The sequence below is a fragment of the Mchenga conophoros genome, linkage group LG8, assembly GCF_057382185.1.
Source record: "Mchenga conophoros isolate Kocher_MC1m ecotype Shallow Benthic linkage group LG8, M_conophoros_male_GT1.1, whole genome shotgun sequence".
NCBI classification, from domain to species: Eukaryota; Metazoa; Chordata; class Actinopteri; order Cichliformes; family Cichlidae; genus Mchenga; species Mchenga conophoros.
The window spans coordinates 21,061,486-21,088,903 of NC_140533.1; the positions used below are offsets into that span (position 1 = coordinate 21,061,486).

The 27,418-nt window shown below is 39.4% G+C and overlaps 2 protein-coding genes across 4 annotated transcripts in view; one reads left to right on the plus strand and one right to left on the minus strand.

Annotated features, from left to right (window-relative positions):
• The window catches only part of dock1 (dedicator of cytokinesis 1), a 196,043-nt gene that overhangs the window by 78,762 nt on the left and 89,863 nt on the right, over positions 1–27,418 (plus strand). For both annotated transcript variants that reach the window (XM_085284890.1, XM_085284891.1), the window contains exons 26-27: positions 1,791–1,918; positions 6,738–6,833. In XM_085284890.1, the coding sequence (XP_085141016.1) occupies positions 1,791–1,918; positions 6,738–6,833 (224 nt within the window). The remainder of the gene's footprint in view (positions 1–1,790; positions 1,919–6,737; positions 6,834–27,418) is intronic.
• The window catches only part of insyn2a (inhibitory synaptic factor 2A), a 32,046-nt gene continuing 19,195 nt past the window's right edge, over positions 14,568–27,418 (minus strand). For both annotated transcript variants that reach the window (XM_085284893.1, XM_085284892.1), the window contains exons 3-4: positions 27,207–27,278; positions 14,568–15,422 (exon numbers count right to left, since the gene is read on the minus strand). In XM_085284893.1, coding sequence (XP_085141019.1) covers positions 15,239–15,422; positions 27,207–27,278 — 256 coding nt within the window. In that variant the 3' untranslated portion in view covers positions 14,568–15,238. The remainder of the gene's footprint in view (positions 15,423–27,206; positions 27,279–27,418) is intronic.

Below are 27,418 nucleotides of genomic sequence, written 5' to 3' on the forward strand. Positions count from 1 at the left end.
TAAAATCCATTGCTTGGTGGCCATTTAGAGCAGCAGCATCTCTCCATCTTGAAGTCATAAAGATTTTTATTTGAAGAACACAATTGTTGCCTGATTCTACAACCGCACTGGGGACAATTTCACTTAGTGTACTCATTGTAGAAAATATGTCTTTTTTCAGTACTGTCTCATAGGGATTACCAGTTTACATTTCTACTTGCTATATGTTGTAGCAGACAGACAGCTACAGTAGGATTGCTTTCTACTTCATAAGTCTGTTAAATATTTACTTTACGAACTGATTAATTGGCCCTGATTCTTTTAATTACTACCAGGATAACTCCAGTGTTTGTCCCTTGACTTTAAATGTGATCCCCACACATCCATACACAAACTCGCAATGAAACCAATGAGGTTCAATTAAAAATGTGATAAATCTGCAGCAGACTGCCTCGGGTTTACCTTCCAGCAGTACAATGGATGTCAGCTCATCACTTCTGTACTCTGTGTCCAAATTGACAACAAAATTAGTTAAGAAAAAAAAGTTAAAAGAGAAAGTTATGGTTTTCAGCTCCTCTTAATTGCTGTGTTACTATTAAATTAGTGCAAACAAGCAGAAAATAACTTTCTACTCACATAAAACTTTGCCTGTTAAGTGAAAGTCCTCATATGTTATCTTTTCAAAACTCCAAAGATTTACACTGACACCATCATTCAATGCCTCTTTCATTAGCTCACCCAGCCATCGGTCAGATGGGCTTATGCCATTGAGATGTGTCTGTCAACCTTCCGTCCACAGTTCACAAGAGTTGCCGCAGAATTGAAGCTGTTTTCTGTGTAATTTTTTCACATTATTGTTTAGGACTTTTGACCATTGTTCTTTGCAATGTTGCTTGAGTTCATTGAGTTTTGCAGGCCCACCACAGCATTTCACAGGGGTTGAAGTCAGCACTTTGGAAAAAGAAAAGAATCACTGTGCTGCAATGGCCCAGTCAGACATTCTGTTGTGCTTTGCATTATTGTTCTGTTACATGAACCAATTTTGGCCAAGTTTTACCTGTCAGACAGATTGCCTCACATTTGACTTTGGAAGGCAGCAGAGTTTTTGGCCGACTGATTGCAAGACATTGTGCTAACACACACCTGAATGCTTCTGACCAGCAAACTGTGGTTACACAGCTAATCAAGTGCATTTGATTAGTACTGTATGACTGTTACTTACCTTCTTAATTCCTGTGGAAGCAGTATTGGAGTACTTTTTCACGACTGCACATCTTTCTGGTTTAAATTTTTATGGACCAGTTTAGCCAGTTTATCCATATTTTTAGGTTTACTATTGTAATCTAAGGGGTGGTTTAATAAGACGTTAATAACATAAGACGTTTCATGGCTGACTAGTCTTGCAAAATGATTATGGCTGCAACTGGCTTTTGTTTTGATAGTGTTGCTGTCAAGTACTTCCTGTTTCCAAGTAACTAAAAATGTATTTGAACTACAAAAAAACCAGGGTGACCCTGCGACAAGTACAGCTTTCTTTTTTAGAACAATAAAAGGGATTAAAAGTGCAACAGGTCAAATAGGAGCATAGCTATTCTTTGGGATTTTGGGAGTTTTTTTCCCCACAGTTGTTTAATTAATAAATGTATGTTGTTTTAATTTACTCCTCGGAGATGTGGGAGAGTCATTAATAAGCTACATGTTTCTGCATCGAGTGTGTCAATAACATATGCTGTACCGCTTCGTGCGATCTATCATCTGCTCCATGTGTTGAGTGTCATCACGGATGTGTGTATTTATCGGCGTCCCTGCAGATTGCCGCGAGATCCTGCTGCCACTGATGACGGACCAGCTGAAGTTCCACCTGGAGAAGCGGGAGGACTTGAAGGCTTGCTGCCAGCTGCTTAGTGACATCCTGGAGGTGCTTTACAGAAAAGATGTGGTGAGTAATTCAACTCTGGAGCTTTACATATTTTTATTTCCCTCTTGAATAAACAGTAGCGTAATAAGGCAATCTAGGAATACCTCCATTAAAAACAAAACAAAACAACCTCTTTTGACTGTGGTTATTGTACTTAATAACTGTTTATTAGTATGCTGTTCTCAGTTCGTTTTATTGCCCTGCATGCTCTGGAAGGAGCACGTTTTACGACAGTATTAATTTACTAACATGTAGAGGTGGCTGTGCTCAGTAATTCATTTCTATGGGTTGCTAGAGGCCATTCAACACTGAATTTTATCCAATAGCATTGTAATGAGTTCTAGTTATCTCCGTGGTGCTTTGGAATAGAGGGACTATTCATTATCAGCCTAGCCAGTTATTGTATACAGTCTTTTTCATATTATCAGTATATTTTTTTTTTTAGTTTTTTGCATTTTTTTTAATTAAAAAATGCTGAAAGTTTATTTGTTTTAAATTAATCATTTGTCAAACATAAATGTCCTTGATATTAGTTGACCTCTAGTTTAGAACCATAAAGCGATGTGGTCCATGTGATGATGAGCAGTATCAGTGTTGGTCACAGAGCCAGTTTTGTAACCAGTAAAAGTTAAGTGTTCTCTGCCTCGGTGCCAGTGACAGCTGTGACTGCTGGCGTTAGATTTTTCAGGTTGTCCATTTTTATGGAGACTGGCTAAAAACGTCCACACCGTTCTCCATATCTCAGAATCACTGTGTTTTAATTAGTCTCAAGAATGAACTGATTAGAATTTGTTGGTCAAAGATGACTGCCTGTGGCCATCATAACACATCGACTAAAACGCTTTCTGGCTGTTATTAAATGCTGTAACTCGGGACTAGAGGGAGAAATGGATGTAAACTGGAATTTGACTAGTTGCCACATGCATACAGCTGTGAGTTATTCTTTGTTCAGTGCTACTTTACCTTTTTTTGCTTCTTTACAGCCAGGTCATTACTATAATGAACAGTACAAATCCTTAAAATCATTACTTTTATTTAATTATTTAATTTCAGAAAAGTAAGAAATGCAACTTATTTTTATTTCTAAGCCGATCAAACAGTTTCGCACTTTCTATCGGCTCATTTTTTAAGCACAAAACTCTTTCTAAAAGTTTTAAACTTGAGTCCGCGTCTCACACACACGGGTATCGGCCCCTTACCTCAAAAGCTCAAATGATAGCAGACACGCTCACAAACACACACTGTTTTACGAGTGCGTTTGATCCTCTTCCATGTCCAGACTCCTGATGTCCTCCCTCAGGCCCTCTCAGACTCTCGTCATTGATCACGACCGTTCAGCCTCTCACACTCCACTCTGCTAGGGATTATCCACCTCTCCCACTTGCTCTGGTTTTTACACCCCTCTCTTGCTGTTTCACAAATTGCTGAATCCTCTCACTGTCTTGCTCTCTGTCATATCTGTCCTGCTGATCAGCACAACCAAGGCTTTCAGAGACTTAGATGCTCGCAAAAATACAGAGAGCGAAAACCTCTGTAGATATGTCTGTCTACTTAAATTTCATCAAACAATTTATGCCTTGTCAGCAAGAAGTATCTAACTGCATAGGCCTCTTTTACATAGCTTGATGTTTAAACAAAACTTCCCAGTCCATTCATGCTCTGCATTTGCTTGGTTGACACTGGTCTAGACCCAGGCTGAACCAGTTTATTCTCACAAACACTGTGTGCATACAGTATTTGTGAGTTGTTCAGCTGCAGACTGGATAATCTAAATTATTGAAAGTTTTGGCTGGTGTTGGAAAGATAAGCCTCCTTCGAAAAACTCCCCCACGCCAGGTACAGACAGCAATAACAACAACCAGGCGATCTGATCAAAGTCGGGGAATAATCCATGACTTGGTGTGACAGTAAAACAAGATTTTAAAACTGCATTGTCATAACATCTTAGTAAGGATTCATGTAATAACTGCACGTAACACATGTTAGGGCAATCTCTTTGTGTTTCTGGAAGTCTGGAAGAAGAATACTTAGCCGAAATCTCAGTTTTTTCCAAACTGACCAAATATCATTAGTGCTCTTAAATTTCCTATCTCAGTCATGGTCTACTCCTTGTTTTTTGAAGTACTGTGCAAAAGTCTTGTGCCATCTCTCATTTCCTCTCACTTCCAAGAACCCAGATGTTCGTGTAGAAGAAAAAAAGAACTTTTTACATTGGTTGTTTTATCAGTCATTTTCAGTCCAGTCCTGCTGCATAGCTACTTTTCAAAGAACGATTTGTAATTTTGTTATGCCACTTCACACTGACCTAAGCGTAAAAATGGCGCCTAACCCAAACGATGGGTCTGGACATGAGAGACAACTTGGCAAAGACCAATTTTAAATGGTATCTTTAGGCACTTTGTTGCTAGCAGCCTGTCACAAAAATACATCATTTGTTGACATTTCTTTAGTTCAGTCTATGAAAAATACCAATGATAACAGTTTGACAGGTCTAAAATTGTATTTTTGCACCAAGGAGGTGATTCCCAAAGAGCTATTAGCTGACAACTTGAAATATTTGAGTAAACTGGGCAAGTGGAAGACAAAAAAGAAGGGGTAAGACTGAGGAAAAGAGCTATCTACGGCAGATGGATGGTGTTGAAAAAGAATCTAGCAAAAGCCCTCCACAGGACCTGAGAGATGCATCTAGCCCTTCAGCTTAACCATCTATTGTTCACTGAAATCTCATCATAAATGGTCTCAGTGGAAGGGTGGCTGTCAAGAAGCCATTCTTAAGGAAGAGAAATGTGGAGGAAAGGCTGAGGTATGCCAAATTACACAAGAACTGAACTGAAAATCAGTGGCAGCAGAACTTATAGAACGATGAATACAAATTTGAACTTTTGTGCTTCAAATTGTCATCGGTATGTATGAAAGAAGACAGGAGAGAGGTACAACAGTGAGTGTCTGCAGCCATCTGTAAAACACTGTGGAGGCTCTGTCGTGGTTTGAGGCTGCGTTTCGGTCACTGTTTTTAGCTGATGGAATTATGAATGCAGAAAAGTGCTGTCAGATTTTGACAGAACAAAAAAGCCAACATCCAAAGAAGAGCTTTGAATGTCGTTCAAGAAGCCTGGAGGACTATTCCTGAAACTGCAAGAAAGCTTCCCTAAGAGTGTTAAGGGTGTGTAGAAGAATAAGGTGGTGTTGACTTTCTAGCTCATTATATTTGTACTAGAGATGGCACGATACCACTCTTTTATGTCCGATACGATATCATAAATTTGGATATCTGCCGATACCGATATGAATCTGATATAGTGTGTTTTTTAATCAATAAAACTGTTTTTTTTTTAATATTTTGCTGCATTTTGTATAAGTTCATACTCAAGTTTTAAAAAACAAGAGACTGAAGCTATTCTGTTATACCTGTATGCAAAAAATACACTGCACCCAAAATATTTCATAGTTCAGCAATACTGATCAATCTAATAAACGTAAACCTACTCCATCCTCCCTATTCTGGTATTTTACCGGAGTAAGCAACCTAACTAATAGGGTTGCAAACTCCCAGCAAAAAAAGAAAAAAAAAAAGAAAAAGGGAACCACCCACCCTCCACCTCATGATGTTTAATCGACGTAATCAACTTTAATTTGATGCAGTGTGAAAGAAAATGCAGAGAAATCAATTATTTTTCTACAATATTTAAATAGATTCAACATCTTTCTTCAACAGAACTGCAGACTGCACAGATCGTACCTTCCCAAAGGAAAAAGTACTATAGCTTACTAGGGTATATTAGACTTAATAGTTACTATATACAGTAATGGACTTCTATACATTTTACATCAGATTAAAACTTTGGGTGTAAGATTTAGATAATTATTTATTAAAAGCTCGACATTTTAAATGATAATAAAAAAGAAAAGTATGTCTTAGGGCATGAACAGGGAAAAGGGGGCACAATCGGCCCCCCTGGCTAAACTTTGCTAAATCCGCCCCTGCACAGTTACCAGCCGTCAGCTACGTAGAAAAGGATCCTGGTGTAGAAAGTAATATTAAATAAATTCTAACAACAGCTTATCAAGGTTAAACGTGCTGCTGTTGTTCAGCCGCTGGTTTCCTCTTTCTGGCGCGAAGTGGGCGATAGACAAGCAAGAGAGAAAAGCCGATCAGCTGATCATTGATCATTGAAGTAGCAACAGGAGAAGGAGGGAGAGAGAGGCAGTCGCTCCATATATCGGTGATTAAGCTTAACGCTGGAATGCTTTACAAACATTCAGAGATGAACTTACACACTTGCTTTACTTCTCTCTGGGATAACTTTCTCGGAGATGAAATGCCGGATTGGTAGCGAGGCTCCAAATGCTCAACCAGACCGCTGACAGGTCTTGCGCGCCACAGCCGCTCTATACCTGATGCATACTGCTCCGACGTGCTACGGTTATGAGCTGAGTTATGCCATGTCGCAAGTTTTGTGAGGTGCTTTTTTTGATATTTAATGGATCGGATTACATTTTTTATTTCTCTCCGATATCCGATCCAGTAATTTAGGTCAGTATCGGTCCATCTCTAATTTTTACATTCTCTATTTTTCCCTTACATACTATATTTCCATTAATATTTGCACCTATTTCCCATTATCCTAGCAAAACGTAAAGGAATTACTGATGGCTCAAGACTTTCATCATCATGTATTTTTTTTTCTAGCTGTTCACCCGAATGACCACAATTCCCTTGAAATCTGAGCTTCTGTCAGGCCTCATAAGTTTGGACTGATATTCCATATTCTTTCACTTTATTATGTTTTTTTTATTCCTCTGTTTTTAAGTGATGATATTATTCATGTGTTATGTACAGGGTCCCACCCAGTGGCACGTCCAAATCATCATGGAGAAGCTGCTGAGGACCGTTAACAGGACAATCATTTCTATGGGTCGCGATTCACCTCATATCGTAAGTGTAATTCTCTGCTTGGATACCAGGCAGTATATCACGCTAAGCACGCAACTCTCGGTGTTTGATTTTTGTGGTTGTTTTTTTTTTTATACACATACATACACACAATTTTAGAGGCACATGTACCGCAACCAGATTGACTCCCACAGTCACGCAGCAACCACAGTTCCAATCCAAAAGTATCATTAAAGGTAAAGCCTACCTTGGCAGATTGCTTTCACACTCCCTCAGTCTAAGAGAGGCTTTGATCTGCTCATATCTTTCTCCAGCCGGTTGTTTTCGCGCCGGCGTGTCTGTGTGTGTTTTCCTTTTGCTTTGCTTGTGTGTCTTATCCTCACTTATTACTACACTTCTGGTGCTCTGTGCTGTAATCTAATCACTGTATCACCCCACCGTTGCCTTTAGCATTCATCTTCCCATCACTCTCTCAGCCAGAGCTTGGTAGCAATTAATGCACTTATCAGTCATCCTGTAAATATGTAGTCTGTCTGATGTGTGCGAATAAGGCTTCACCCATTTTCTTCAGTCCCAAACGCCAATTAGTACAACTGTATTTTTAGTCAGAAATGTGAACTTCTGTCTTGCTTGACTTGTTCTTTTTCTTCCTTTTGAATAATGTCTTTATTAGAGCTGCGTGTAGATGTGTTGTATCGTCTTTGAAAATTAGACTTTTTTTCATGATCGACATTCGTATTCTTACAGCTCTGTAAAATACAGCTTAGTGATGAGACATTTTCTTATGAGCCTATAGACATTTAGTAATGACAAATATTCACACCGCTTCCATCGGGGAGCACCAGGATTCACCATCACTTGTTTAAATGGAAGCTTTTATTACCAGTAACTGAGCCACGCCGGCAGAGAATGATTCCATAAAGCCCGGAGTCGCCACTGAGTGATCATCTAGTGTGTTTGTGTATGTGTGTGTTATATCATAGTGCTGTAATATGTCCACAGCCCCGACGCTTCATCTCCTGTGTTGGGTCTTTCTTTCTGGGTTGCAGCGAGGGATTTTTGCAGCAGAAATTCACTAACTGCTTCTTTTGTCTCTCTCTCTCTTCTAAAACTATTCCGGCTATGCACCAGCTAATCCCATAGATGGGAAGCCCTCCGTTGTGTAACAGATTGCTAAGCATGCATCACACTAAATAATGTCAAGCTAATGAAGCTGCGAGTTGAGCTAAGGCCGTCCCACTGGCCATTTTCTCCCAACCAGCTGCCTGGAGGGCGTCTAGGGCTCCCACTTACTCTCCCACTGTAGTTCTCTAGTCGATTCATTGTTATACCAGCTATTCAAATAGTGCGCTGTCCTGCCTAGCTCATAGTCAAACAGTTTTAAAAGTTAAATCTGAAGATGGATTTGATCTCTGTGGATGTTTTGTTAGAGCCTGGGTAAACTGAACAGCTCACCATCTCCTCACACCATTTCCTGTTTGTTGTTTTTCCACTGTAGTGGCAAGTTTCTAAAAGGCTGTCAGTATGAAGGCATATGCAGGCCTCCTTTTCACAGTATTACACGAAGTGCATCTATTTTGGTGTCCACCTGTGGGGTAGTTGAAACGGGTTTCTTGTTTCCAACAGCGAGTGCTGGCATGTGCTGTGGAAGACCGACCTCCTTTCTAGTTAATCAAAGTACTCTACCCACGACCTGTTTTGGCCCGTGTTGAAACGATCTACTCTGTATACATATGCTGCCACTGGCCTCTATTTTACTTTGCTCCTCGAACACAGCTCGGGTTTATTGTCCCTACCGACCCCGACCTTTTGTCAGCGGCTGCCTTTATAGCTAGCTAGCATCTGCACTTGACTGCCTTGACATTTTAAGCATCTGAATATGATTTTGCATCAATGTGCAGAGTGTCCTTTTACTCAGTGGGATTTAGAGGTTACATGAAAGCCTAAGGCTCTTTTACTCAAACACATTATACATTATATAGTACTTGGGACAGAAATTGCATTTGAACTAAGTCCCCAAATGATTATTTAATGATGAATAAGGTGGGCGTGAATTTTTAAAAGCTATGAGACCCAGTTAGTGCTGCTAGCAGTGTTGTTGCTTTCTAATCAGAGGGCTGTTGTTGCTGCCTCTGGGTACAGATGCCTACTCTGCAGGCAGCTTGCACGCTGCTGCTCACACAACACCGCATCCAACCACCGACCTTGTTCTTCTGAGTGGCAGCCTCTTACATTTAGATTTATGCATTAACGTTCTACTCTGTCTCCCGCCCGTCTCTCGTTCTCTTCCCTTTCTGCTCTCTCCTGGCAGCGGTGGACACAGAATGTTGATGAGAAAGCACGCAGTGACGACTTTGGGGGCGTTGGTTTTGTTGCGTGTTGTCACTGCAGTGCTACGCCTGTTAGCAACTTGGACACAGCATCATAGCATCATCTCGCAGGCTGTATCTTTGCATTCATGTCCACCCTCACACAGGTTGAAAAAAGTCCTTGAATTGAATACATTTAGATTATGGCTGTAGCAGAAACATTTAGCCGCTTTCCGTGGAAAGCACCAGGTTCTCTCTTTATGCTCTTATTTCTTCTAGTTTAAGTTCCTGGATAGACGAGAATAGGAAGCCTTGCAGATAGACAGAAATAGGAAGCTGCAAATGTATTTAAAAAAAGAAAAGAAATCTATATTTTCCATGCAGCAAAACCACAGAATACAACTTTGCTGTATAAATGTGTTACGTTAGATTTTACTAGTTTTTGCATAATTTTGTTATGGTTTAGGAAATACCTAAATATGCTTGCTGACAGAATTGATTAAAAGACTTGAGTACATATTTGACAGCTAGGTTTCCCATGATGTTGTCAAGAAAAAAAAAAACCCCACTGCTGAACTTTTTTGTGGACTCAAGTTCTCAAGACTACTCAAAACATGTTGCAGTGATACTTAGCTGCAGTGCTCCACAGTTATCCTCATGATTTTCCTGCAGTGTGCAGAGGGAACGAACTGGAAAGCTGCAGGGGAAGGACTCTATGTTATTGATTGACAGTATGGGGCTGACCAGCTATAGGTGCTAGAGCTTTTTTCCTTTGCTGCGTGCACTCACTGACTTGATAGTGTAAATTGCGACACGGTCATTCCAGGTATGCATGTCTAGTTCAGAATCTGGTATTGCACATTCGCTTTATCTCTGTGTTTGGATATTTTTCTGTTCAAATATTTTTCTTAGCACCTCCTTGCATCTACCGCTCTGTCTCCTCTCCTCTCTCTTTTTTCTGCTGGCCAGACTACTGCAGAGCTCTTACAGAAAAGAAGCATAGTGAGATATGGCACTGCATCATAATGCCTCAAACATGCACTTATCACTCGCTACACCTCGCGTCTCCTCACCTGTTTTGAAGCTTCGACTGCGCATCCCTTTGGGTTTATTGAGCCTGCAACAAACCATGTTGTGATGTGTTGTGATTGTCAGGACTGTATAAACCGCTGGGACTTCTTTACTGTTTGTCACCTTAAGACCACAGAAGACTTTTAAGTAAGAATGCAAAATGTTAAACTGCAGTAGGTGTCGTGTTTGCGCTCTCAGTTCTTGGGCATACGCAGTCACTCATCAAGCCCGGTGGAGTCGGCCAGGCTGTGGCTAGCGCTGACCTTCAGCAGCGTTACTTCATGCATCAGTGTGAGGGTGACTGTGCATCTGTGGGGGTTTTGCTCAGAGCTTTGTTGCTGGTTTACCTCATGTTTGCACTTCAAGACTTGTTTGTACTAACATGAGGCAGGTGCAGGTGCAGATGCATGAGCACACGGACATGCCCGAAAACAAAATCTGTATTAGAGTGAGGATGGTAAGGGCAAAGACTGGTTCCCAAGCAGGTTGGCTGTGCACAAAACACTGCTGCTTACCCTTCTGCTGTATTCTCCTCTCGCCTCAGCCCACCATAGTACATTAAAGAGATGTATGATTTCAGCCTTATCTTGTACCAAGTGTTCTGGTCAGATACTGATGTTAAATTTGACAGTTGAGATACCGATCTGTTTTTGTTATTCTTTATTCGTCCAAGAATAAAACTAAGTAAATTTACATGATATATTAAAAAAAGGGTAGCTGCACTGTTTTAAAGAGTTTGAAATCTTAATCAGGGTTTCTTTAGCAAACTTAAAGTTGATCCAACACAATAGATAAGACACCAACCCTCACTTGTAGATTTGCCCGCATGTTAAAGTCAGTCAACAAGGCCAATACTGTTACTTTATCAACACTGGTCAGTACTGGTCAGTCCACTGTTGATATCAGTGCGTTAGCGAAGAATTTTCCACAGCAGTGCAGTCAGAAATTGGTTTTCACAGGGATTGTTCATCTAAATTACAAAACACATTTCCCCACTAAACCCTGGTACTAGCAACCAATGTGCTAATACCTAGCTAATACTAGGTATTAGCTATGCAGATTGGTTGCTTAGGATATGAGTGCTGCTTTATTCAAAATTTGAGTTGTTCAAAAGTACTGCATCTTTCTAGATGCTGTGATCTAATTTCACAGTGCAGACCCATCAAGCCTGGGCAAACCTATTCCAAAGCATCTGCTAAAAGTTAGGGAAACTAATCCTTTACTTATAATGTGACTGAAGAAGGTAGGAAAAAAAGTATCATTGTGCTTATAGCTCCACAAATTAAACTCGGTCCAGATCAGATTTCGAGAGCTTTGTCGATGTCTTTTTTTTTTATTTCTTTTTTTTCATATTTTGCATATTAAATATCTTTATTTTTGTCTTTTTAAAAAAACTGTATAAAAGACACAGTATTGCACATAATAAATCAATTGCACTTCTTTAAGATACAGATAAACATCTAGTTCTCTCTTGATGCTACAGTATAACTACTGAAAGAAACCAACCTAGCATATACAAGAGTGAAGTTGTGAAATATATGTAACTAACAAAATGCAGCATGTTGGAGCTTGTGAAGGTCAAGCCAGTGATAGCTAGTAGTTTGCTGGATATTGTTGTTGTACATTTTTTATGTCCTTGAAACCACTTTGGCATATTTCCTGTCTTCTAGGGCAGTGGTTGTGTCTTTTAGAGTGATCAGCTATTACGTTTTTGTTTTTTCTCTTTAGATATTGGCTGTTATCCCACACTTGAAATGTTTTTAGCACTATTTGATATTGTGTAATATATATTTACATACAGTGATGTGAGTAAGTAAGAACATCCCATGGAAACTGATTACTTGTTTAAATATCTGGACCAGCACACACTAGATCCTCTTTGAATTGAAATGGCTCCTACAGATAAAGGTAGTATACTTAAAGAACATGATAACCAAAAACATACAATAAAATATAAAGTAATATGTTGTTATCTGTTTAAACACAAGTACATCCTCAGCCTTAAGAAACTAGAGTTGCCATCGGCCGGACAGGCCGAGTCTGGTCAGTATATCCTGGGCAACCGTTGCTCACTAGGAAAAAGTGTCTATTCTGAAGGTTGCTGGCAGCTGCTAGCGTGAAATTGGTCACGGTGCATGGAGATATGCAGTGCTGCACCAAAACCCTCTTTGTGATTGGTCACTTTCAGGTTGCCGCGGTCGCTTACTGTGCATGGAAGACGCCGACTTGGCTGTAAAGACTTGAAAAACGTCTTGCCAAGCAGTAATAAAACTGTGAAAAGTGTGGCACAAACTGGAAAGAGGCCATTTGATTTCAAAGTAAAAGTTGTGCCTTTTGAAATGTTTTGGTTGTTGGTTCAGGAAATAGACTTTACCAAGTGTCGGGCAGCAACTTCCAGCGAGCAGTCATCAGCAAGTCAAAGAATACACACTGTTCCCTAGCGATTGGAGGGGGGGTTGCGGACTGGTTTCTAGGCCTGGGTCAGCAAGGCAGTAATCATCTAAAAGTCTTTGAATTACTGAAATTTTTGCCAAATCGTCAATGAACAATATTTGATGTTTGAACTTGTTCTGCCTGTTTCACATTCTTCAGTAAGATTAAAGACCATTTCCATACACTTTATGTATACTTTTTCAGGTCCACTTCTAGTTCAGCTTCAACTTTCATTCATGTATCTTCAAATACTCCTTTAAAATTCTTTGATATAATAAAGAATTCACACTTGAGAAAATGTGAGCTGCCCAGTCCCAGCAAGCAAAGTGTCCTCAAAGCATAACGACCCGCATTCACATATTGTAAAAGGCTTTTCTCTTCAAAAATGTTCTCTCTACTGTTGTGGCCAAACAGCTCTCTTGACATATCTCTCATGCATGTCATGATTGTAGACATGAGCACTTCAACGCTGCAAGAGTTAAAATTTAGTGGTTCTCATAGACTGCTCAGAGATTGTTGCTTTGTGGCACCTTAATCAACATACCCTCACAAAGCCTGTGTAGGGTCTAATCACTGACAACAAACCCGGAAGCCCAAATTGTTTTGGTGTGTTAATAGAAAGTAAATTCGACCGATTTGCACTTGGGTGTGTGCATGTATGTTTCTGTTTCTTTTTTAAAAATTTCAGATTAGCACCTTTGTTAATGAGCACTATTTCAAAGAGGATAAAATGTTTGTCCGTCCATATCCGTCCAAAAACGAATCATTCTTATCGGATGTTCTCACTTTTTCACATGAAGGTGTAGTAAATGTTTTGGCTGTACGTAATTGTTGAACCCGCTGTGGAGTTACTGCACATGGTTTTTACTTTACAGTCGAATAGATGCAAAGCAATGAGCAGGAACTAATTATAACAATAATAAAGGGAAAGGGGGGGGGGAATTTTGTCAATCTCATTAAAAATTGTTTTAAAAGCTAGAAAATATCCTGCAAAGTTCAAAGGTTGTAAAAAGCATGCAAGGCTATAAGCCTGCCACCCTGCACTGTAGAAGCCCTGGTTGTGATCAGAAGTGGCACATTCAGTTTCTCTGGCTTGGTTTCAGTAGCTATTGGGCGACCGTGGCTCAGGGGGTTGGGAATCGCATCTGTAACCGGAAGGTCGCCGGTTCGATCCCTGGGCTCTCTGTCCTGGTCGTTGTGTCCCTGGGCAAGACACTTTACCCTACTTGCCTACTGGTGTTGGCCAGAGGGGCCGATGGCGCGATATGGCAGCCTCGCTTCTGTCAGTCTGCCCCAGGGCAGCTGTGGCTACAACTGTAGCTTGCTTCCACCAGTGTATGAATGTGAGAGTGAATGAATAGTGGTATTGTAAAGCGCTTTGGGTGCCTTGAAAAGCGCTATATAAATCCAATCCATTATTATTATTATTATTATTATTATTATTATTATTATAGTAGCTGATACAGGATACTGCAGCAATACAATCAAAGCTATCCTCTGATACCCTTCGCGTGTGCTGAAAACCAACTGTTTATTATAGTTGGTTTCGTAACAGTTTTCTCTGTGTGTCTATGCTTTTATACCAATGAATGGGTTTTTGTCTTTTCTTGGTGTTTAATGACCATATGCATACGTGAGGTTAGTACGAACTTTGCGATGCATGGAAACGAGTTGAGAATTGTAAAATGATCGACTTCCTTTTGCACTGTAGTGTTTGAACTGCACAGCTCCCGTCACTGCAGCTCAAATAAATACATTTTGCTAAATCTTAAAGTGAATGTATATAGATATATTTATATAGAAAAAAGTACATGGATGTTTAACTTTGCAAATATTAAGAAAATAAGTGTTCTTTCTTCTTTTGTTTTGTTTTGTTTTTTTTCTTCAAAGTCAGTGGATTCAAGGAGACATTTTAGCGATGGATAAAAAGTTGACTGTAGAACTCCAATAAACATCTCTGATATTTTGTCCTTTAGGTCTCTTCTTTATATAGATATGAAAGTCTTCACTCTGCATGGTTAGTAGACAATCTACATATGTGAGTTATTACTCAAAATAGGTCTTTTTAATTATTCTGGAGAAAATGTATCCTGAACAGTTCTAATTGTGCTTTGCAGTACAGTGATATGCTGTTTATGGAGGCCTCAGAGCATTATGGTTGATCTGCCAACCTCTCCTGGAGGCTGGGAAGAAAGTCCCAACTGATGAATGGAAATGTGAAGGGCACAGAACCATTACAGAACAGAACCCCGTTGACGTCAGCTAGAAGAAGAAAAAATATATATGCAAATAGACATCGGGAAATCAAATTCATCTTCTCACCTTGCCGATCTCCAAATATGTTTCCTTGGTGTAATTTCACACCCTGTTTGAAGAAATTAGTTCAAAATAACTCAGAATCCATTTTTGGTAAGCATGACATTTTGAATTTTCCGTGGGATCCACACTCGTGTCTCATTAAACATCCTGTCATCTCAGAAAAGGGTTCGGTATCCAGTCAAGGTCTCCATTAATACCAGGTCTACATCCAAATAGATATAAAAGAAGTTGATGAATAAACCAAACAAAAGCGGATGATCGGATGGACACTTAAATCCTGTGCACGGTGGTGGAGGGGAACATGGTTTTTTGTTGTCACAGGAACCAAAGTTTCCAGCGAGCGTGTTTCTTGGAGTCAGCTTTGGACTTGCGTTTTGGGGTGGAGGTGAAGGCCTCCTGAGGGTAAGGCAGGGGGGGAAAGTGGGTGTCCTCTGTTGGGAAAAGCCTCTTCATCAGTGGTTGTAGCTTGTCCTCCTGTTGTTTGAAATCCAGTTCAACACTGCAGCGAACAAAGACAGAAAGGTGTTAGCTTAAATGACTGCCAGTTGCTGGCTTGCTATTAACAACATTGTCTCCAGGGCATTTAATTCCAATTTAAACAGTCATTTACGTTGGGACGGACTGAAGTAGTGTAACTAAGATGAATCAAAATGGGACAATTATTTTTTTGAGATTTCATCAACAAAGCATCCTGTGGGCTGAAGTGGATGGAGACCAGCTGAATACTTATTAGCACACAGTTATAAACCATGGCATAGGTAACATGTACATGTGGGAAGGCACCATAAAAGCTTGAAGGTTTGCAGCCCCACACATTCATATGTGTGAGTAGCTCAGCTACTCGGCTACTCAGTACATTACGGAGTTCTTCTATTAAGACAAACTATTATGAATGTATTAAATACAGTCCAGACATGTCCCTCATTGAGGACATTGCATGCATTAAGATGCAAAGACTATGAAAAGGGAGGCCTTGAAGTGCTGAGCAGCTGTAAGTGGATCAAGAAAGAATGGGGGGGAAAAATTAAAACGACATCAAATGCTTATAGAGTTTTAAAAAGAAGAGGTGATGAATTATCCAGCTTTTTTTAAATGTGTCAAAGTAAAAGTGAGCATGTGTTTCTCAATATTAAAATAATCAGAAGAAATGATAAATAAATGGTCTGACAGACTTTGAAAGCTTTGTCTTCTATTATAATTTAAATTTGAATCAAAATTGCAACAGTTTTGGATACAGATTTGTAGAAAGCTCCTTTTTGTGCCCATTTACGCCCGTTGCTTGATTCTTTTACTGTAGCCCAAATCTTCATTTTCTAGGACACATTTGCCAAATTAATCATAATGAATGAATTGCAGGGAAAGAATGATAAGTGTGGCAGTTTTATCATATTATCGTTGAAATGAATACCATGTAAATGGGATTTTATTACCCAAGTCGTATAGTTCATTTCTTATAATTCATTAATATTAGAGTGCTGGCTTTTATTTAATGCCTTTTATTGTTTATATTCTTCTTTTATCATCTTTGAAACCAGGGTTGAGGTTTGCCCTTAGTGCTTCTTTTAATCTTGACATTTTTTGGCTGTTGCATTCCCCCGACAACCATATTAAGCATCAAAGTTATGGCCTGTACTCACTTGACCCCTGCGCAGGCATCTGTCACAGCACTGCTCAGCCTGGTAAAGCGACCTACATTTCCTGGTTGCTTCATCTTTATTTCCCAGTAAAACCTCCAAATTTAGACATTTCTTGATTGCATCTGGCTGCTCATTTTGGCCCACTGCTTTTTCTTTTTCTGTCTTTCTTTTGTTATTTGCCTTCTCATTGTGAATCATAGAGCGACAGGGAAGTCCATTAGTGTTTTTCCCACTCTCAGTTCAGTCTCTGGTGTTGATGTTGAACTGAAGATCATTTGTTTAGCTGGACCTCAGATGAGAGCCTTCGTATTGATGTGAGGATGTCACTTTGTTTTATGTCGCTTCAATCCATGCTCAGTATTACAATACCAGAAAAAAATAGTGCTTATAACGAATGCGTTAATTTTTTGTTTTTTTTCTTGTCCTTGTTGGTTCACTCTGTATTTACTCAGGGTTCAAGGGTATTTATCTGGACCAAGCGTCATTGTAATCCCATACTTGCAAACTGACTGCTAGGTGCTGCAAAGTGAAACTCAGATTACTTCCTCAGCTGTGCTTTAATCTGCTAAAGCCTTCGTCAGCCACTACATAAGTCAGGCTGGTGGCAAATCTGATAGACAGACTTGCATAATAGCAGCAGGCTGCCTGCTCAGATTTAAGTACAATGCATCTGTTGGGATTTTAGACTTGAAGCGATACATAGTTAGATCATTATTAGTATTCAAGGGGAATTGCAATTGCACATTATTTTCCCTATAGACTCTGAAAGTGCAGTCAAATAGTAATAAGTTCTTAAATCAAGTCTCTGTAGTAAAGTGACATTTGTGGGGAGTTTTTTTTATGAGGAGACATTCATGTGGAAATTTCTGACACATTTGAAAAAACAGTTAATCACCATTTAAACAATACATATATATCTATAGGCAATATATTTTAGCAAAAAAAGAGAAAAGAAAAAGCCTCTGTTATACAAAATGTAACGTTTAACAATATTGAACATTTAAGCAAAACCTACTTTTAAAAAATGTAGTCATTTTGGGCCAATATGTGTTTGACATGATCTGAAAAAAGCTTTTGAGCAGAAAAACAGACAAGAACCTTTATGTGATCTGTGATTCCTGGTAGTACAAATGTTCTGGGTTGTGGTTATGAAAAGGAAATGAAGGTTAGTGGAATGGAGAAGTCAAAAAACAGCTAAAATTTCATGAACGTGTTATGGAGAGATTTGAAACAGATAAGAAAATTCTTGCACATTTTGCAAATAAAGGAATTTGGAATGCAAGGATGGGAGATCTTTCAGCAGACTGATGTTTGACACTGGTGGACCGTAGTGCAGAATGCATTTAACTTCTGTCTGGTGTACTGTTTTCCAGACCTGCATCACATCTATTCAGTTCAATTTCAATTTTATTTGTATTGCACCAAACCACAACAACAGTCCCCTCAAGGCACTTTATATTGATATGCATTTTTTGAATGAAATATAAGAAAAAATCTTTCCTTAGCGTGCTCCTCAAGTTCACCAACTTTATCTGTCAACACAGTTTCACAGTTTCAATGAGGAATTTACTTGTCCACACAAAAGAGTCAAACATTTCCTTTGCATGTCATTACTTTCTCCAATAATTGCAAATATGAGCAACTCAAGTGAAGCAGACACTCAGAATTATATAATTCTTTGACTTTAGGCTTTTATATAAAAGGGAAAGCGCAGCCACTTTGATCAATAAATCACTGGCTGCTAATTACACTGGTAAAAATCTATATCCGTGTTTCTGTGTGAAATTAGTGGAAGTTTGTGTGCACAAATGATTACATGTGGAAACAGCTCCGTGTTGCAAGCAAATGCACTGGGGATACGTTTAAAGAAGGAGCGCATATATTTAAAATCATTTAAACTGTCTTATGAACAAATTTACTCAAAAGGTCAGATCAATCCATGTTCGCAACCTTTGGATTTATTCAGATTTGTGCATAAACAGCTAAAAGGCGAGCTGAATCATATGCAGTTCTTTGTTTTGCTCTGAGCCTTTATTAAAAAACACAAAACAAAAAGAAAGAAAAAAACGTGCAGGACCTGAACTAAATGTTTAGACCAGGACATAAAAAGACTGTTTCTTGTTTGGCTCACAATTACTTTTCGATGCTCAGATTTTATCCCTGAGGGATTTTATTCATCTCTGTAAAATCTCCAAAAAGATTTTGTGCTTTGAACACATAGAAAAAGTACAACAGCACGTGCCTTGATATTATTTTAGCAAGATTACACCTGCACACATTGTTTGAACTTTTCCATGTCTGTCATACAGTTGGCCCAGAGTTTCAAAGTTGGCAGGTACCATTTAAAGAGTCCTCCTTCGAGGCCTCTTGGGCCTCAAATGGCTAGACCAGAGTAGATTTTAAAGTTTGCCAAGAATATTTCCTATATATGAATTTTAAGTGGTCATAACAGTTGTTTTATATTCATTCTGAAAAATTTGATTTTTATCCATTCATAAAAATAGTTCCCAAATGTAGTTCACTTTGTCAAACTCTGACATGCATATAAAACAAGATGCATAGGCCACTAAATTAACAGGCTCTTGCAGCTCAGATAGAAGTGGCATAGATGTAATAAACGTGGGGGTGACACCGATGAAGCAAAATGTTGAGCATTTCCCTGCATGCTTTGCACGTCTTTAAAAACCTTTAGTTATTGCTGCGATAAAGGCACAGCAAAACAGATCTCCTTGGAGTTTTAAGGGAAGGGGGTGCTCTAGCTCAATGCTGTGTCATTTTCTGTGGATAAGTTTCTCCTTCTACACATACACATAATCATGCACATACACACATATACAGCAGCAGTGATAGGATTTTCCTTGCTCTTCAGCGTAAGCCTCTAATACTGCTGAGGCGGTTGTTGCTTCACATCCATGGCTACAGGTGATAGTCCTACATGGACATGTAGCCATTTAACCTGATTAAAATGCCGATTATTATGCTGTATTGTTGGTACAATAATAAGAGTTAATTAATGCTCTTTATGGACACTGTACATTACATGTTGCACAGATCAAGATACTTATGTGCAGCAATCTTTGCTTTGTACAGCTGTTTCCATCTGGTTAAAGGTTGTGCTTCTAAATTCTAAACTTTAACACATGTAAATTGTTAAAATAATCAATCAAGTAATCCATGAAAGCCAAATGCTCAGGTTTCAGATTTTTCTCTATTCTGGCTCTCTATGATGTCGTAGAATGGGGACGACCAGGTTGGGCAAGGTCATTTCAGCCCCACCACTCTGGCTGTAACCTGCCCCCTCTGAAAAACTATTCTTGTAGACCCCAAGAATAAAGAATCAAGTTGGAAATGACCATAATAAGTCAACCTTAAATTCCAGTTTCAGTCACATATTAAATAATCTAAATGCAGACTATATCTAAAACGGCGGTCCCCAACCTTTTTTGCGCCACAGAACAGTTTAATGTCAGGCGGTATTTTCACGGACTGGCCTTTAAGGTGTCGCAGATAAATACAACAAAATAAACGGATACGACCAAGACAAAAACTGTGGTGTTTTGTAAATAAAATAGTAAACGTGAATTCACTGTGTAATTGTGTAACTTTATTAGCAGCGTCCTCCTGAAATGCGCCAACAACATTGTGAGTAACATCCTCCTCTCTGCCAATTAATGCTCTCTGTCGCTATGGTAACATGTAAATATTTAAAATTCATAACACACTGGAAAAGACCAAGGGAAACCGAGTAAATGATAAAAACCCTGAAAACCATAAATTTCACACACAAACCTCAACTCTCGTGGCCCGGTACCAGACGACTAACGGACCAGTACCTGTCTGTGGCCCGGGTGTTGGGGACCGCTGATTTAAAAAGTCTTTATAGTAGGGTTGGGTGATTCCATCCTCTCGTCCCCCTGTGGCATCGCTATTGGATGGCAGAGGAGGTTAAAGCACACCCATTGTGGTGGCTCTATTCATCTTCCATAATAACAATATGTGGCCACAAGGCAAAAAACCTCCAAATGAGCTAAAGTGGAACATCTACATTGGGAGTTTTTTCATCCAGTAAGAAGAAACGTTTATAAGTTGACTTAAAACACTGATTGATTTAGCTTTATCGTAATTAGTTAACCTAATGGACAGGTATCAGTTGAACAGCTAAAAGAGTATTAACAGACTTTAATACTGAGACGAGACAGGAAGTTTAGGAGACGAATACGTGTCTCTGCACTTTACAGTCTCAACGGTCACATTTGCACACATTTAAAAATCAAACCAGCAGTCACAGATATCCTGCTGTTGTCTCTCTTTTGATGATGACGATAGATCAGTGTAACCTCTCCACACAGACGCACATTAACTTCAAAGCTTGTAGAAGTCCGTGCGTGAATTGTGGATGCGTAGCCACGCACGCCCAAGTAAGTCTGGGTTGCAAGTTCCTGTTATATGTGGAAGTGCAACCAGAAACTATAATGAGGAAGATTCAGTTTATTATACACCTCATAATAATTATATCAGTTTATTGCGTCAGTGGAGAAAAAGCACAAAAATCGCCCTGATCTACGAGCCGTCGTCAGTAGTTTTGACCATCACCATCCATAGACACAACACTACTTTATAAGTCTGTAGTCTTCTGATTTGACTGTGAACCTCATTGGAAGCTAAAACTAAATGAATGATCTTTGTTAGAAAACACCCCCAACCACCCTGGACACTACCCAGTCGAACTTAAATGCTGTGAACGTGATTTTTTTTTTTTTTTTAAAAAGAGGAGCGTTTGCACTGACGTATAAAGTCACATGATGCAGTACCAGTTGACAATATCAGCATAGAAACTGACAATGCTGTACTCAACATAGCTTATGAAGTGTTTTCATTCCTTTTCAAGCCTGATATTTTTTAAATATTTCGTTTTTAAAGTTGAGTAATACACGTAGTAAATGTAATGTAATCAGACTAATCCCCACAAACAGCATACATATTTGAACAATCAAAAGTTTCTGGTTAGTCATCCTTGTAGCTGTGTGTTGTTACTTAGCCTTTGTGTGAAACTGAATCTGCGCAGCTCTCAGGAGCCAGGCGAATCATACAAAGTAGATGTAAAGTGCCCCGTGGCTTGGGAACAGCATAGCAAGGAAAATTTAATGTCACTGAAAAGAGAAAAAAAAATCAGCATAACTTCATTTGGAAAAAAAAGAGAGAAAAAAAAGATAATCATCTCATCTTTGAAACCTACTCAAAAGGCCTTGTAATGAAAGATTTATTAGTCTCTACCCAGCCCAGTTATCAGCATTGCCTTATAAAAGTGTCACGGGCCCCCATGCGTCACTCCGCATTTGGACTTTTTGCTGAAAGCAAAAAGTGAGACGTTGTTGGCATTTACTGTCCCCTATCTGCCACTCCCTGGAGGGGGTTGTTGGATCAGAACAAATTGAAGAAAGCACTTCGGACCTTGTCAGTCTTTAACCTCTGTCCCTCACTTGTTCCTCCTCTATCTTTGTCTTCCTCTCTTACTCCCATTCCTTCCTCTCTACAATGTGTGTGTATATATATGTGTGTATATATATATATATATATATATATATATTAGAAAAAGAATTTTGTCCAATTCCACGTACAATACATAATCTCTCATTTTAACTTATTCGTTGTTATACAAACCTCTCACCTGCCCTTTATCCGTCTGGGTCTTTATCTCTCGTTGTCTCTTTCATCCCCTCGCTCTTACACATTCTCACTCTGCCTTTCTTTTTGTTCCCCTTATCTTTTCTGGGTGTGAATGTGCTCTTCTTGACTGTCCTCACTGTCCCTCCACACTATCTGTCATACCGAGGATCACTCTTGTAGCTATGGTAACCGGCTTACCACCATGTTGGAAAACATCATTATGCTTGCAGAAAAAGAGATATCTTCCCCCAACACTGCTGTGCGGTAGGACAGCCTCGCTGCTCAGTAATTTCCATATGTTCTAATGTAATCAGCTCTTCAGCCTTTAGCGACGCTTAATTGATTTTCATAGCCTCGCACAATAGATTGGATATTTGTCCTCCTTTTAAAAGCCCATTCCTTTGTTGATTTTTTTTTTTTTTTGCTATCTTATTGCACTGCACAGTGTTATTCAAAGAATGTTTTACCATCAGATAGTCAGTTTAATGATCACTTGTAATGCTCTGCTTCAGAATTAATCGCAGGACTCGGAAGCTAATGAGAAAATTTAACTGTTGGGGAATATTTGTAGTCTGTTGTTAACAATGTAACTCAGTGATGGGGACCTCCCAAATCGACTTCCTTAATCACAACCACTTAAATCTATCTCTGTTTTTGATCAGCACATTAACCCATATAAAAGCAATGTGAGGAAAATGAGATTACAGGGTTTTTGCGTCGAGAAGCATCAGCGGAATGCATTTCGAATCCCGACTTTTCCGCACCATCCTGTCCATTGATGTCTTTTTATCCAGCTTCTTTCTGTGTTTGTCTCTCATGTAGGGCTGCCACGATTAGTCGACTAGTCAGGATTACGTCGACTATCAAAATTGTCTACGACTAATTTAATAGTCGACGCGTCGTTTGAAGCTTTGTAAGATCCCAAAAGATGCAGGAATAAGTAGTAGGATTTAAGAGTGTAATAACGGACTGAAACAGAAGATGGCAGCACCTCATGTACAAGGATGCCAGCTGCTGTTAAACCCCGAAGAAGAAGAAACTGTGTCCCAGAATTCATAGCGCAGCACAGCTCAGTTTCCAACAATGGCGGCAGCTAGTTAGTTTTAATGTTACTCTTATTATTCTTTCTCGGTCACAAAATAAATGTTTAACATATTTTCAGGCGAGAATGTAGCTGTGTAAACCTCAAATATCTGCTCAGTTTATCAAGACACCACATATTTTCAAAAGCGCTCCGACATTTTCCGAGACATCTGTTACCCACTAGCTCGATAGCTAGCCGGGGGCAAGGCTCACTAGAGCCCGTGAGAACACCGGACACCCGGCAAATCTTTTTCAACCCACCGCCGTCTTTTGCTACTCAGGTTAAACATGACATATAAGTCACTTGGATAACTTTAAAATGTTATTGTTTGGCTTTTTTCGGTATTTTATTTGTTCCTGAGTAAATCGATTTGGCTGAGATTAAAATTATAGTTTTTACACAGATGCTCGAGAATATACTCCGGTGTCCCGTTATATTTTAGATAGCAAGGAGCAGACGGCTGAGTTTATTAAACTCCACCAAAACAATCTGCAAATTTCATTCAAATTTAATAAACTATCATCTTGTCTTTATTTTTTGTTAGCACATACCATAAACACTTAAAGCTGTAAGCTAATGATAGTTATATAAGAGCAGATGCATGCTGGTGCAATAAGCTGTACGTTTTACGTCCAATGGATGCACGATCTGATTAGTCGACGATCAAAATAATCGTTTTGGGCAGCCCTACTCTCATGCTTAGTCTCTAACTCCCCCCACCAAACTCCTCTCTCCTAACCCTTCTCAGTAACAGATGTTACGTCACTGTAATAGGCAAGACAGAATATTGTTTTTTTCTGCCTTTTTCCTCATTCTGTTTCAATGTCATGCACATTGTATTAAGCTTTGAATCCCCAAGTTCATTTGAAAACACACTGTTAGCTGTGTGGAGGAGAAAAAGTGAGATTGAGAAAGTTACTGAGGGAGGATGAAAGAGAGACCGACCGAGTTCAAGATGGTTAAAAACGAGGAAAGTGGGACCAGACAAGGACAAGAGACTATAGCAGCTTTTGTATTCTGTTTGAAGTCCATGCCCATAGACTGCAGCATCATATTGATCTGGTGCTGTTGTTATGCTAAGGTTGGGTTGGATGATGCCAGATACTCTTGGACGAATTGATTACGTTGAAGAGTGCATGGCTTCTTACTTGGCGTTAAAATGATTTATGTATCCATATTTCCAACTCTAGCCTCGAGACCAGGTATATCACATTAACATTTAGGAGTTTACTCCAGCATACTCACGAGAAATCCTGATATCATAGACAACTATTCTTCCCTTATACACAGTGTTCCTTCACGGCTCTGCCTCCTATCCTGTGTTCCTCCACCTCCAGAGAGGTTGTTTTCATGGAGATCTAAGTAATTAGATTGCCATTTAATCCCCCCGCCTGTGTGAATACAACTGCTATATTTGATTCTGTGTCTAATCAACACAATTTACCATGCCAAGCGAGTCTCTTAAAGAAGAACTCGGGTCAATTTAACAGATTTTAAACATCACATTTAAAAAATTTTTGCCCTTCGTCAAGCTAAAACCCTGCCAGACCCAGACAGGGTTTGTTAAAAATGAGCCTCCTGGGTTTTTTTTATTTTTATTGACAGCTATTTTTCCAATATACAGTCTGTGTTTTTCTGCACTTCCTCCGCAGGTGAAGAATTTCAGTCAATTGTGGCAGATCTAGGAAGCCGAATGTGGATATTTGACGTTAAAGACAGTTGTCAGTCTTTCTGCAAGATCAACACCTGCAAAATCAGAGGGAAAATCTGACCTTACTTTGTGTCAACTTTATAGAACAATCAGTTTTTCTTTGGGCTTTTTTAGTATTGAAAATCTCCATACGCGTTCTATTTTGAACAACTCACTCGTATGTATAATTGGCTCATATTCAAATGGCTACACTTAATCATAGCTTTTATTGCAACCTGCATTTGCATATTTAATATCTTCAGTGGGAATTGAGGTCACATTGATATACACACCAGGAGCTACGTTTACAGAAGCCTAAAATTTGAATTATAGTCGGTTTAAAAGTGCAAACAGAATAAAAATACCCAATCTGAACACTGCAATCAAATTAAACAAATGTCATTTCAATTTTTTTTTTTTTTAAAGAAATTTTTCACTTTTGCACCTGTCAGCACATCACTGATTAAATATCGGCCACATCTAAACACCAGAGCATTAGAAATCACATTGATGTGATGACTTTAGTAAAAAAAACAAACTAAAAAAAACAAAAGTGTGCAAGCATCATAGGAAAGGTAATTTCTTTTAAGAGCCTTACAGGGAAATTGCTTTTATTTGTTAAAATTAAGCATTTTGCTACACAGTTTGTTGCTTGCAGATTGAGAGCAAAGGTTAGCAAACATCTTTGTGGTCTTGTCTTAGGAATGGAGAGTGGAGAAAGAGCCTGTGTTAGAGGGAACAGGGGTGCCTATTCTCCATGGGCAAAGCTCTGCATTGACACTGTACATATTAACTATATATAAGAGCGAAATCTCATCTCAGGAGTCAGTTCTATTTCATTCATTTTTTAAACCATTGCCTATTAATTAGTTCTGTCTTGTGTCCTTCAAATTCTTTGCCATCAGTCAGCTCAAATCACCCCGTCGTTCTGTCATTGAATTGTTGTTAAAGCACCATTCTTGTTGTCAACCCTGCGGCTATGCAGAGGACCTGCTGGGATCCTAAAATATTTCACGTTGCAATGCACCCTTCCTCATCTCACACATCAGAGGGAACAGAGTTATGCCCTGCTCCTTGATTTTCAGGAGCCGATTGAAGTATGGCCAGACTCAGAGGCTTATCAGTTATTGAGAGCAGTAGATAGAAAATGATTATAAATGGCTTCTCAGAGGAGAAAAGTAGACTGAGTAGAACAGCAGTGACCACTGAAAACACTTTTATTGATTGCCTCTCACCCACCTACTTTTTTAAATCTCCTTTCTTTTCCATCTCTTCCCCATCTCGCTCGTTTTGACCGTTGTCAGCTTACTTCTTGTAATCACTGAAAAACAGAAACAGCTAAGCTGCATGCGCATACGCAATTTATCCTTGTGTCTTGCCATTCTAACTGTGAGTAAAGAGCCTTCATGGGGGTCATACTGACTGTGTAAGAACATGGTACAAGCTTGACTTAATTGTCATGCCCTACAAGGACTCACGTAGACTTAATAAATGAAATTTAGCAGCAATCTCAGTTTGGTAGGGCACTGCATCTTTGCAATTTATTTCAAAGTTGGGCTTTAATTAAGTATTGCAATAACTTTTAGCTGGCTTGTTGTGAGTTTGTGTATAGGGATTCATGATTCTTAGAGGCTATATCTGAGAACCATCGCTGAATTTAGCGTTTTTGTATGAGAATTAGATATTCTGAAGCCTCCAACAGAGCAACTAAACATTGTTTAACATACAAGCATAGTGCCTCCAAATTAAGTTATGCCACGTGTGTCTTCAAAAGAAGATACTTTCTCGCCTGGTTGACTTTGCACACGTATATTAGTTTTCAAATAAATTGAACTTTACATTTAAGTCATTCAGATTTTTAGTTGGCTTGGAAACAGCGCACTGTGATGATATTTCATGATGTGTGGACGGTAATTAATTTCACCTTTTGCAACCCTGTGCTCACACGCTCCATTGTATTTATCCCCTCTACTCAGTGAATGAAGCAGTGTGAAGGGACAGTATGAGAATCAGAAGAAGACATATAGCTTAATGGACAGCGTCGCGTGTAAATGTCACATGTCCCCATGCGCTCATTAGCAGCATTAGTAATAGCCCTTCTCCTCCTCTCTGTGGTGTCTCTTTTCCACCTGTTCACTTTCCCTCAAGGAGAAAGAGCAGGGCGCATTTGGATCATCGTGTCTTTGAAGAGGAATGGCTACTAACCTGTAAATAATGCATGCGCTGTTCCGGCATGTGTCACAGTTGGCCGTGTCCTGTCCGGTTCGATAGGAGAGTCTGCGGGGAAGATAAGAGTCGTGAATGAGTAATTACAGGACTTGTTAGGCTGCTCCCTCACACCTTCCTTTCTCATCTTATTTGTCATCCCTCGTTAGCGAGAGCGAAGTAAATGAGGGTGAGGAGTCACACTGCCCTCC